At 43.1% G+C, this 12765-nt stretch overlaps 1 protein-coding gene across 4 annotated transcripts in view; it reads right to left on the reverse strand.

Annotated features, from left to right (window-relative positions):
- EIF3M (eukaryotic translation initiation factor 3 subunit M) overlaps positions 1-12765 on the reverse strand; it is a 155284-nt gene that overhangs the window by 103600 nt on the left and 38919 nt on the right. For 2 of the 4 annotated variants that reach the window (XM_025452392.3, XM_025452391.3), the window contains exon 3: positions 9395-9493. The exons of the other annotated variants lie outside the window; for them this stretch is intronic. In XM_025452392.3, the coding sequence (XP_025308177.1) occupies positions 9395-9493 (99 nt within the window). The remainder of the gene's footprint in view (positions 1-9394; positions 9494-12765) is intronic. 4 annotated transcript variants of the gene reach the window in all.

Raw genomic sequence — 12765 nt, forward strand, 5'->3', positions numbered from 1 at the left:
CGGGGTCTAAACGAGCACTGTTAACACATTATCCCCTAAGATAAAAATTATGACATAAATCTGTTTAGGTTAGAAGTGAAATGTGAAACAAAGGCCTTCCATTGGCTAATAACAGACAGCTAGTCTGAAGCGAACGCAAATCTAGACTATAAATGAGGGGTCAGGGGTGGCAAAGAAGGGGCCTTTGCCAGAGTGCCCTTCTTTCCCAGTACAATATACTTCCCAACGACCCAGGGAGGGAGGGATGTGATAGGACCTAAACCCAATTAGTATACAAAATGACTACCTAATAGTGAAACATGTCATTGTTTTATTTATTCTTTGGCCTCAGACTCAGGACAATATCATTAAAACAGAAACTCAGTACATATTTTATTAAAATAGAAACAACAAAAATAAATGATCTCACGGAACAACTCTGTCACACCCTCCAACTGTTTCGTTCATGCTCCTGATGAAGAAGAATTGATCCGAAGCAAAAAGAAGCATAATCTCTAGTTAACACAAAAATATAAAAAACAGGAGTACAAAAATTATTTGTAAAAGTTTTATTTTACAATTGCCTTGCTCTAAAGGTCCTTCTGGAATCAGGTGACGTCTTTGGGTTTTTATTTATCATCACCCAAATACATTAAAATTTTTTGTTTAGCAGTGGGAGACCGCAGAACGTTGGTTCTGCAGTCCTGCTGCCTAGGTTTAAATTCTTGACTTTAGCTGTGTGGTGTTGGAGAAGTTATTTACCTTTTCTGTACCTCAGTTTCCTCATTTGTGAAGTAGGGATATTATCTTCTTCCTGGAGTTTTTGTGTTGTGAAGTCCATACCGTGACACATCAGTGCTCAATAAATGTTAAATTATTGCTGCTAATCATTTCCTACATACTTTGGACTCATTTCTTTATAATAAAGAATGTTATGAAGTAGTCATTATTTCCATGTTACTGAAGAGGAAATTTACTCCTAGATCCAGCGTGGAAATAAGCAGAGTCCCAGTTTGAACTCAGGTCAGTAAGTCTTTGTGGCAGGTCTGGATCCCCAGAAAGGGCTCTAAGAGATCTTGGGGCAGGAAGTTTAGGGAGGAGCTCAGAGGTGACACCTGTGGGTCCACAGGAGAAGCTTCACTCATCCGCCCACGCTCTGGGAGCTCAGGCTCCCTCAGAGGTGGACCCCACTGGGGCAGAGGGTTGGCCATTAACCTGCCTCTCCAAGGAATCTGCAGTCCTTAGATGTAGGCTGCCCTGGAAGTGGGGTGGCTTTGGGCAAAGCAGCTGTCTCCTGAAGAACTGCCAGCTGCCAAGGCAGCTGGGAGCATGAGGGCTTCAGTCTCGAGGGGGGATCTGGGTAGTGTACCACAGGGAGTCCACACCTCCCTGCAGTTTAGGAAGCTGTTCAAGGTCCTCTCATGGACCATGGCAGTTGTGATCACTTCTTCTTGTGCCCAGAATGTCTCAGATCCCTTTCGTGTTGGGGAGTCAAGGAAGCACATGGACAGACTGTCTCTGTGAACTACAGAGACTTGGGGACTTGAAACGGGCACAGCAGCTGCTAACCAGCACCAAAACCAAGTAAATCACTGATAGGCCCTGGCTGCCATGGTTTACATAACTGGCTTTAAGGCAGATCACTTAAAGATGCTTAAGCAGCCCAAAATTTAAAAACCCAATCCCTCTAGCCAGCACGTTTTATGGTGTTTATGTCCTAATCCCTAGGCTAGAACCACAGAATTTTAAAATCAGGAGGGGCCTGAGAGATCCACCTCCATAATTTGGGTTGGGGTAAGGGGAGTGAGTTTGTCAAGGTCATACAGTAAGTTAATAGTTACACACAATGGGATTGGGACCATAAGCATGAAAACTGATATCTCAAGTAGAGTCTAGCTGTTTGCCAACTGCAAAGAAATTGTAAAAACAAATTCTTGGCTGAAAACTTGAAAGGATAGGTTTGGAATGTTATCTTAATGCACATTACAATCTTGAAGTTTCTTGCCATATCCTAGATAAAGTACTGTGTTTATATTTTATTCATTTCCATGCAAAATGGCTTCTAAAACTAAATGCCAAGAATTCTCACTGACATTGTTTGGTTCACATTTCTTTGATTATATTTTGCTTCTTTTCTGGCAACACAATATTTTATGATTAAAAGATTCCTCTCCTCTTAGCCCTATAGTTTTTCTCCATATAATTGAAACAATTCCGCAAATACTGTATGGCGTTGGAAATGTTTAAAGAACCTATTTCAGATCTGAGAGTAAAGTCTTATCTTTAAAATTACTTTCACAGAATGTATCAGACACACAGAGCTGTCAGATTTAAACTGTACCACCAATTTTATGTTAACTTATTATCTAAAGTGCAATTCTCTGGCACATGGATATATTCAGAACCATGAAGAGTAGTACTTAGGCCCCCCCGCCAGAAAAAGGCTTTTAATTTTTCATTATCTTCTCTCTATACTACCTGGCTGGAGTTAGACATTTAAAAATCCCATATGATTGTTCAACTCTTCAGAGATGTTAACCCTTAACTTCCCATAGAAAACCTTCTGGACAATATCTGAAGAATAGTGGCAGTTTCATATTAGAGTTCAGAGTGAAGACTTTGAATCCATACTGCATTTGGTCAAAACCCAGCTTCACTAACTGTATGACTTTGGGCAAATTATTGAACCTCTGTAAAATGGGAATAGTATTAGTACTTGGCCCTTGTGGTTGTCAAAAGGATTAAGTGAGATAATACATGTGAAATGCTTAGAACAGTGTCTCCACACAATAGTGCTGAGTGGATGCCATATTATTAGAATTTGATTTTTAAACTACAGAGGATTGAACTTTTACAAAGACAGTGAAGGATGAGAGTTTAAAGTTACAGATGAGGGGCACCTGGGTGGCTCAGTGGATGAACATCTGCCTTTAGCTAAGGTCATGATCCCTTGGTCTTGGGATCGAGTCCCACGTTGGGCTCCCCTCCAGGGAGTTTTCTTCTCCCTCTGCCTATATCTCTGCCTCTCTTTCTATGTCTCTCATGAATACATGGATAAAATCTTTAAAAATATCTATATTATGCTTCTTCCATTTTCTCTATCCTCTCCTTCCAAAACTCCAATTAAATATGTATGAAAACTTTCCATTTTAACTTCCATATCTTTAACCTTCTCCTTCATACTTTCCATTCCCCTTTTTCCCATGCCACATTCTGGATATTTTCTGCAGATAGTTCCCCATTCCCCAATCACCTCTTTAGATATTTAACGTGTTCATTAGATGTTTACTTCTAACCATATTATTTTCACTTCTAGGGGTTCTTCTATTCTTTTTTCAAATCTACCTGGTCATCACTGAGGGGCTTTAGTTGCCTGCTTGTTTTTAATATTTCACCTGTTATTTCTTTAAATTCTTCATATGTACTGATTCTGCATTAGAAAGTCACCAAAATGCAATGGTGGAGAGTGCAGGCCCTAGATCCAAACTGTAGCATTACTACTTAAGAATAGTTCACCTGGGACAATTTAATCTCTGTACCTCAGCTTTTTCATTATAAAATGGGAATGATAATAATACTTGCTTCCTAGAATTGTTGTGAGAATTAAATAAGTTAAAATTTGAAAAAAAGGGGAACCCTGGGTGACTCAGTGGATTAGTGCCTGCCTTCGGCCCAGGGTGTGATCCTGGAGTACCGGGATCAAGTCCCAGGTCAGGCTCCCTGCATGGAGCCTGTTTCTTCCTCTGCCTGTGTCTCTGTCTCTGTCTCTGTCTCTCTCTCTCTGTATCTCTCATGAATAAATGAATAAAATCTTTAAAAAAAACCAGTTTTTAAAAAATTAAAAAATTTTTTTGAAAAAAAAAATCCTTGCCGTGACACCTAGCACTTAATCCTAGCACTTAATCATTGCTACAGTTTTGTTAAGTTAAAAATATATATTCTATACCTGAGAATTCCAATATTCAAAATTCTTGGGTTCTAAGCTGGATATTTGTTTTTCTGCTGCCTGCCCTCCCCCACTCCCCCCAGTGGCCTCCCTCCTTTTGTGCTTGGTCATCTTGGATTTGAACTCAAATGTGAATCTGAATGGCCCTCCTACCCTGAGGATTTGTATCTGCTTCTGGCTAGTGGCAGAGGGAAAATAGCAACCTGAGATCTTCTACTCCCTGTGGAGGGTCCTAGTCTTGTGCAGAAGTCTCAGATTCTTGGCTCCCTTACCTTCTGAGGCTTTAGAGCTCCTTACAGTGCTACGCTGGCCCTCAGGATAACCCAATTCTTTTTTTTTTCCTAATGCTCTTGAATGTCAGGCTGGAGCTTCATTCAGAAGGGAATGGAGAGCTACTGAAAAAATTTCAGTAGAAAAACAGCATAAGTTCAATCCAGCCTTTATTGGGTACCTACTAGGTATCAGGTACCGTTAGGCACTGGGATATAAAAATGGACAAAATAAGGCAGCCCGGGTGGCTCAGCAGTTTAGCGCCCTCTTGGCCCAGGGCGTGATCCCGGGGTCCTGGGATCGAGTCCCATGTGGGGCTCCCTGCGTGGAGCCTACTTCTCCCTCTGCCTATGTCTCTGCCTCTCTCTCTGTGTCTCTCATGAATAAATAAAGAAAATCTAAAAAAAAAAAAAAAAAAAGAACAAAATGCAGTCCTCCCCATCTAGTAATATGATTGGAAACATAATCAGGAAGATTGAGCTAGACTAGACCATCATAGGAGTGACCAGACACCTATGTGAAGAAACCAACTTTGAAGCTACTGTCATGGTTCAGGTAAGAGCTCAGGAGGGCTAGAATGAGGGCACTGGTAGTGGGGATGGAAAAGAAGGAGTGGATTGAGAGATCTTATGGAGACTGCACCTGGAGAATATTCTAATTACCCAGACAGGAGAAGTAAGGTAAAAGAAAGACCCGGGGGGGGGGGGGGGGGGGGGGGGCGTTGGAAAGGAAAAGAAAGACCCAGAGGTCATTTAAATCATTTGAAGATTATAAACACAAAGGACACGGAGAAAGACACCATTAATAGAACTAGAAACACAAAGGGTACCTTGATGGCCTAGTTGGTTAAGGGTCTAACTCTTGATTTTGGCTCGGGTCACGATTTCAGGGTCGTGAGATGGAGCCCCATGTTGGGCTCCAAGCTGCTTGCTTGGGATTTTCCCTCTCCCTCTGCACCCCACACCCCTCACTCGTGTTCTGTGTAAACACCAGGAATGGGGCTTGGTTTGGGGGAAAAGATGATGACTTTGGTTGTACACATATTGAATTTGAGATTCCATGAGTTTATCCTGATGGAGGTAGCCAGCAGGAAGTTGGATTTATGAAAAGGGAATCCATGAGGGGGGGGAGGAGTAAACAGCAGTCATGGTTTATATCATTTGCAGAAGATGAAATTGCTAAGGAAGAATGCTGCAAAGTACCCCTCCCAACACATGCTTTTTAAATTGCTGGATAATCATGTGAAAAATCATACGATTATATCCTTAAAAGAGAGTGAAGCCCAAAACTATTCCTCCATCCAAAAATCCCATCCTGTCACAATGAATGAAATTCCATCCTTACAAATCCATTCTCTTGTGTCTTGGGAACATTTTAGTCTTCAGTGTCCCCAGTTACAATGCAGATATCCCTCAAATAATCCTTGGGCCTAGGGATGCCTGGGTGGTTCAGTGGTTGAGCGTTTGCCTTTGGCTCAGGTCATGATCCCAGAGTCCCGGGATCGAGTCCCGCATCAGGCTCCCTGCATGGAGCCTGCTTCTCCCTCTGCCTGTGTCTCTGCCTCTCTGTGTGTCTTTTATGAATAAATAAATAAAATCTTAAAAAATAATAATAATCCTTGGGCCTTTCTGGGAAAATACCTTAGTTAGTGTGGGTTTATCAGGAGCTTTCCCAGTTAGCTGACAGTAGGCATTGGGTTGAAGTGATGCGGAGGTTAGTCCTGCAGGGCAGCAGGAAGAGGCAGCAGGACTCTGAGTACAAAGTGATCTGGTAACAGATAGAACCACCTTCCAGAGTCCACTGAGGCCCAGCTGCCAGACACATGCAGGTGGACACACACACACACACTTATGCACATGTGTTGACCAAATGTATATAATAGGAATGTGGTATAAAGTTCAGCATGGACAAGTCAGCACTGCAATTTGATTTGACAGTTACAATGTTTATGTGTCAGGTTGCTTGACTAAAATACTACATTGGCTCCCTTTCCCTTCATTCAAGCAGGCTTCCAGATTTTGCATGCTTTGCCTGGAAAATTTGGTTAGAGCTAAAAATTGGATGCAGCCTCTCGGGGTAAAAGTTTTGCACCTTGGGACTCAGTGCCACGAACACTTAAAAAAATGGTTAGGATGGGAGTTCACACAAATTTTATGTGAACTTTTACCACAATTTTTTAAAACTTCATTGAACTAAATATGCAATGATTGTGTTCTGAGTAGTTCTGATGTATGTATGTTATAATAAGAAATAAGCATGACGTTTATGATTTTATTTTATTTTATTTATTTATTTTTTACATTTATGATTTTAAAAAAAGTTTTGCGCCTTGAGGGACCATGAAGGGTGGTCTGGAGAGGGAGGGCCCAGGGACTGTGCCTTTGAGAACCGATGAGTCTAGGAGAAGAGGTCCCCTTTAGGAAGGAGTGCAAAATCATCTAGATGGGAATCTGCTCCCCACTTCCTGGTGATGCCATGTTAGGCAGCATCTAGTGGGGAGCAGCTGCACAAGCTCCTAGGGAGGCCCCATCCCAGCCTCGCCAGTGAGGTGAGGAACAGAGTGCTGCTCAGCCTGGAACAGAGGGCAAGGATTTAACCTCTTTTGTACATCACCATTCATCAGCTCCTAGAGCCAGGCTTGGCACATGGTAGGTGTTCAACAAGTAGTTGTTGAACAAAGGAATAATGATGAGAAGGCAGGGCCTTGGTGTTGCAGAAGACCTCTGGACTTCGCACAAGTCCATGGATTGAAAAGAGGGAGGTGGATAGTTACCTTTCTCACAAGCCTGGCAGGATAGGGACTTGGAGTCAGAATGAGGTGGATCTAAGGAAAATAATAGTGACGTATAATACATCTGGTAGGCAACTTTTAAAAAACTGACTATTGCTCTGCATCCTCTACCATATGTTATATGACATATTATGTTTGCAAATAAATTATGCTTGTAATTACATAAGGGTAGATGTTTATGTACTAGTGGATAAAGAATTTTCAACATTAGCACAAGCAGTGTCACAGCTATAATCCTCAGAGTGGAGGTACGAAAGCTTTCCCCACTTGGGACCTCTAGAGAACCAGACACCCTGCCCATGGGCAGCCTTGGGTAGGAGTCAAGTTTAGGATAAACCAGTAGGGCCCTCCACCTGTCTCATCCAGGCCTTGAGGCTGGAGAGAAGTCAGGTATGCTGCGGAAAGTGTTGGAAGGTGAATACAGGGGACCTGGGCTCCACTCCTAGCTCTGTCGCCATATGGCCTCAGGTTAGTCCTTAAGCTTCTCTTGCCAAACAAGTGTCAGGTTTGATGGTCCTGAAGACACGGCTGGAGTAGTCTGCACACACTTTATGTAACCATCCCAATGTCTATGGACTGTGTCATCTGACTGGTCTGGTATCTATGATACGGTGGTTAAATATTTTCTATGTTGGGACACCTGGGTGGCTCAGCAGTTGAGCGTCTTTGGCTCAGGGTGTGAACGTGGGAATCTGGGATCAAGTCCTGCACCAGGCTACCCACGAGGAGCCTGCTTCTCCCTCTGCCTGTCTCTGCCTCTCTCTCTCTCTCTCATGAATAAATAAAATCTTTAAAAATATATGTATTTTCAATGTCATCCTCACAGTCAGATCTCTTCCATGTGAGGAGAAGTCTCTTGAAAGTCTGTGGAAGACAGGTAATTTGGCTTTCCAGAAGCAGAAGAGTCACAGGCGCTCATCCAAAGCATCAACTTATCTGATTATAAATATTACTCCTGATGACTCCAGGAGCAGTTGTCATGAGCCATATAAAACAGACTGCTTATCCTGGCTCTGTGCTCCAATTTTCCATTTCCCACCATCCTCTAAACCTTTTCTCCTTCTACTGTAAAGTAATATGTTCCTTGGCTTCAAAACATCAGTGGGACACCTTCCCACTGATGTGGAAAATAACAGAAGGCTTGAACTCAGAGCACCTGAGGTTCTCCCATGGTGCCTCACTCTTCCTTTCAGGAAGAAAACAAAACACAAAGAGAAGTTGCTAAGGTAAGACGTGGCCTGGCAGCCAGGGAGCGGTCTATGTTCTCTTATTGCTCTATGCCTTGGCCTCGACTTGGAAAATCCTCTCGATACCCTTTCTCTGCATGAGCTTCTAACCACCCCTCAATGCCCGAACCTATAGTTACTTTACTTCCACAACATTTGTTATCCCTTCCTCCACTGTACTAAAACTTACCATTTTGTGATAGAAGTATTATTGGGAAGTCTACTTCCCAACTAGAACTCTTTAAGGGCAGAAATTGGGTTTTTTTCTCTATGTCCCATTGCCCACCACAACGCCTGGTGTGGAGAAGTCAGATGGACAAGAAATGTCACTCATGTCCTAACTAACAATAAGCCCACTGACGGTCCCCCCCCCCCCATAGCTAAGTGTCACCCTTGATCTGGACAAATCAGATTTACAGAATTCTAAACTTAAGAGTCATAAGGGCTAGAAGTCAGAGAGTATGGCCACTGGAACCTCCAAAATCCAACCCTGAGACAAGAACTTTGGTGCAAGAAGTTTATTTGAGAGGTCATTCAAGGAAGTACAAGTGCGGGCAGGGAAAGTGAGGCAGAACGGGAGAAAAGCCAATATAAGGTATATTAAGGAGCAGGTTATCACCATGGGAAACTGTGATTTAATCCCTTGAGACGCCCTGAGAAAACATGCGGGACACACCTCAGACTCGTCCCACTGGAGAACCAGAAGGTCGGGGCATTTATGCGGTGGCTCCCGACATCCACTGTTTGGGGGTGCACATTCCTGCAGCCAGCAAGCTTTCTGGTACAACAACAGCAACAAAAACTCTTTGAGAAGCAGAGATATGGATACTTGAGGCGAGAGCTGCCAGTCCATGGAGAACGTCTACCACTACTGCAGGGTAGTAGTAGGTAGATCAAGAGGTGCATGCTTTTCCAAGGGAGACAGCAGGCTCCTCTACACTCACATTTTTATCTTGGAAAATATCTCCAAAAATAACTCCAAGATGGGCCAGAGAATGTGGGCACGATGTTAGCGACACCTGCTACAATCCCCCAAAGCCAGAGCAAGTGATGGAGCACTGGGAACCTGGAGCCTTACAGAGGGGGCTGATCTGCAGAGGGGAGAATGTGGTAGGGAAGCAGGAGAAGCAGAGGGCCTGGCCGTCACCCCTCTCGATCTATCAGCAACCCGAAGAGACCCACCTGGCACAGTCCCCATAGAGATGTGATGCAGGCTCTGCACACCAGCCATCGCTCTTCCAGTCTCTCTTCCATAATTTTTTCCAGCTCCTGTTCATGCATCTGTTGGTCAATCCTGAGCTTCACTGACCTGTCACAAAGACCTACTAAATCAACACTCCCACCGATATCCCTATTTACCTGCTGAGCTGGACTCTCTGCTTCTTTATCCAATGCCTTGGAGGATCTACACCCTGGAAAACCTGTATTCTAACATCTAACACAACACTCTCTTTTATATCTTTGCAGTAGGTCCAGTGTTATGACCTATACATTTTGGTCAGCCAGTCTGGGTCAAATTTGTTTGCCAGACCACAAAAGTGAAGGCCGAAAGGGAGGCTAGGGCAGAAAAAAAACAATATACATCACAGGATACGTTTAACTTTGATAGCGAAGTAAAGAGCTCAGCTTAGTGGCTGGAAGCAGCCACAGTAGTATACATAAATGCTCACTGGCCGAGGAGAGTCAACATAGTTTCTCTGCTCTAGATCTCATGGGCTGAGAGCTCTGATGACACTCAGAAACTGAGGAGAGACTATATACACTCATCACATTTTTAAAAAAAGTTTTATTTACTTAAGTAGAACCCAATGTGGGCTCAATCTCATGACCCCGAGATCAAGAGGTGCATGCTTTTCCAACTGAGTCAGCAGGCTCCTCTACACTCACATTTTTTTTTTAATTTTTTTATTTATTTATGATAGTCACACACACACAGAGAGAGAGAGAGAGAGAGAGAGAAGCAGGCTCCATGCACCAGGAGCCTGACGTGGGATTCGATCCTGGATCTCCAGGATCGCGCCCTGGGCCAAAGGCAGACGCCAAACCGCTGCGCCACCCAGGGATCCCTACACTCACATTTTTATCTTGGAAAATATCTCAAAGAAAAACAGTGCTGTAATGATTTGATATTGAGAGGGTTAATACTAAATATTAGAAGTATTCCTTGATGTTTAATTCTAAGGAGTTCCACTCTATCAACAGTAAATCCTTTTTACTTAAATTAGTCTGAGAGGCTTTTGGTTACTTTGCCATTAGACAATCCTATGCCAAGATCATGCCACCTGTATTAGGGTTTTCCAGAGAAACAGAACCAATAAGAGAAAGAGGGAGAGAAAGAGAGAGGGATACAGAGACAGAGACAGAGATTTTAAGGAATTAGTTTACATGATCCCAGAGAATATCAAGTCCAAAATCTGCAGGGGTAGTCCATTGGTGGGAGACCCAGGGAAGAGGTGTAGTTTGAATCCAAAGGCATCCTTCTGGTAAAATTCTCTCTCTCCCTCAGGGGAGGTCAGTCTTCTTTCTATAAGGTCTTCAACTGATTGGATGAGGCCCACCCATATTATGGAGGATAATCTACTTTACTCAAAGTCAACTGAATAAAAAATCTAAGCAAGGTCTATTGAGTTTGGGTAAATCTCAACTAACTCTCAACTAAAAATAAATCCTTTGTAGAAATTTCTGGAGTAATGTTTGACCTAATATCGGGATACAATTAGCCACATTGAGACAGAAAATTAACCATCACACTCCCATCTCTGATCCTTAACAGTAGCTGCCTTGAGGACCATGTTGCAAATGATTCTGAAGCCACTTCAGACTCCATAGGAAAGAACACCCACATGAACTGGTAATGTCTGCTGTGAGTGCAGACGGGAGGAGAGGCCACCTGTGTCACATATTCATTGTTCCTGCAACAGAAGTTTAGTTCATGTTTACTGAATGAATGAGCAAATGACAAATCCTGTCCATTTTGTCACTAAACGTAGGACTTGTCTCGATTCAAGCTGTCTTCAAATTGCATTGTTTGGTATTAACCAGGCAGGCCAAGCAAATTCTCACGTACACCTGCAAACATGGGCAGGAGCACTTTATCAGCAACATCCCCAAACTGGAAATAACCCTGATGGCCATCAGCAATACATGGAAGAGTTCAGTAAATAACTATTGTGTCATAACGATTATGCCACGATAAATATGAACTATAGCTCCCTACAACATGGATGACTCTTACAGACATAATGGGGCAAAAGAAGCCAGGTACAAAGAAACAGGGCATGAATTCCATTTATATAAAGTTCTAAGATACAAAACTAAACTATTCTATATAGATGCACACTGAGGTGTTGAAGAATTATATGAAAAAGCAAAGAAGTGATTCCCATAAATGCCACAATAGTGGTTATCTCTAGGAGCATGAAAGGGGTTTATGGGGGAAAGATAGCGATATTACATATGCCCTGACTTGGGTGTTAACATTATTTTTGTTGTTGTTGGGTGATAACTTTAAAACAACATGTCAAATGGCTCCCGCCCCCCATCTCTGTGTTAAACTTTACAATCAAAAACTTAAAAAAAAAAAAAAAAGTTCCCGAGGTCTCCTTATGCCAATTCCTGGAAATAGAAAATTCAGGGGACATCACAAACCCCTTACCCAGTCCTCATTTAGCCTCTAGCCAAAGAGACCAGTCACTGACTCTCCAGCCTTCTTCCTCACTAGCATCTACCCTGTACCCTTCTCTATTTTGTCTCTTCTCCAGAACAAATGTCTCCATTTTAGTACAGTGAGTAGATTTACAATATTGCAAACTTAACAGTTGAAGGTCCTAAAATTCATCCTCAGCAAAACTTGCAAAGCAGCTGCAAAAAAGATGAATGCCGCTCATGGGATCAAAAGCCTAGAAGGATTTCGTGGAAAGGTTGGGTAGCGTGTGCACGCAAGGTCTATTCTGAGTGGAAGGCCCCGTCAGAGGATAGGGTGTCTGTCTGTCTCACCACGGGCTGCAAGTGCCAGGGAGAACCGAGTTTTGAAGGCTGCCCTTTCTGGTACAGAAATCCTGCTGCAAAGGGCAGGCTCTCATGATTTCGCCTTCCAGGATCTCACGCTTAAAATTCGGAATGCAGCTTCCAGAGGGTTAAAGAAAAGGCAGAGTGACTTTAAGGGCAGGTGCTGGAGGTTTACGTTTGCCTCTTTTTCATGGCTTTTAGTACTTAGAAATTTGTGCTTAAATATGCTTCTTCTCTCTGGAAAACAGACTCACCCCTGTCCCACCTCTGCCTGGGGAATAACAAATTTCGTATGGAAACCTGAAAACCCAGAGAGGACCACGCAATGCTTCAGACACCTCGTGTCGGACTGGCTGTCGTCACAGCCCCTGGTTTGGGTCAGGCTGTTTAAGAGTCTTTGGAACAAGTCTTTGTCTAGGGGGGGTCATTTTATAGATCCATTAAATCTACATTTTCTCTTGGGCTCCTTTCCCCAGCTCCCCTCAACCCGGCTCTAGTCACACACTCTAAAAACCCCCTTAAGCCCCAGAAATAAATCTCTATAA

Source organism: Canis lupus, chromosome 18, assembly GCF_003254725.2.
Source record: "Canis lupus dingo isolate Sandy chromosome 18, ASM325472v2, whole genome shotgun sequence".
NCBI lineage: Eukaryota > Metazoa > Chordata > Mammalia > Carnivora > Canidae > Canis > Canis lupus.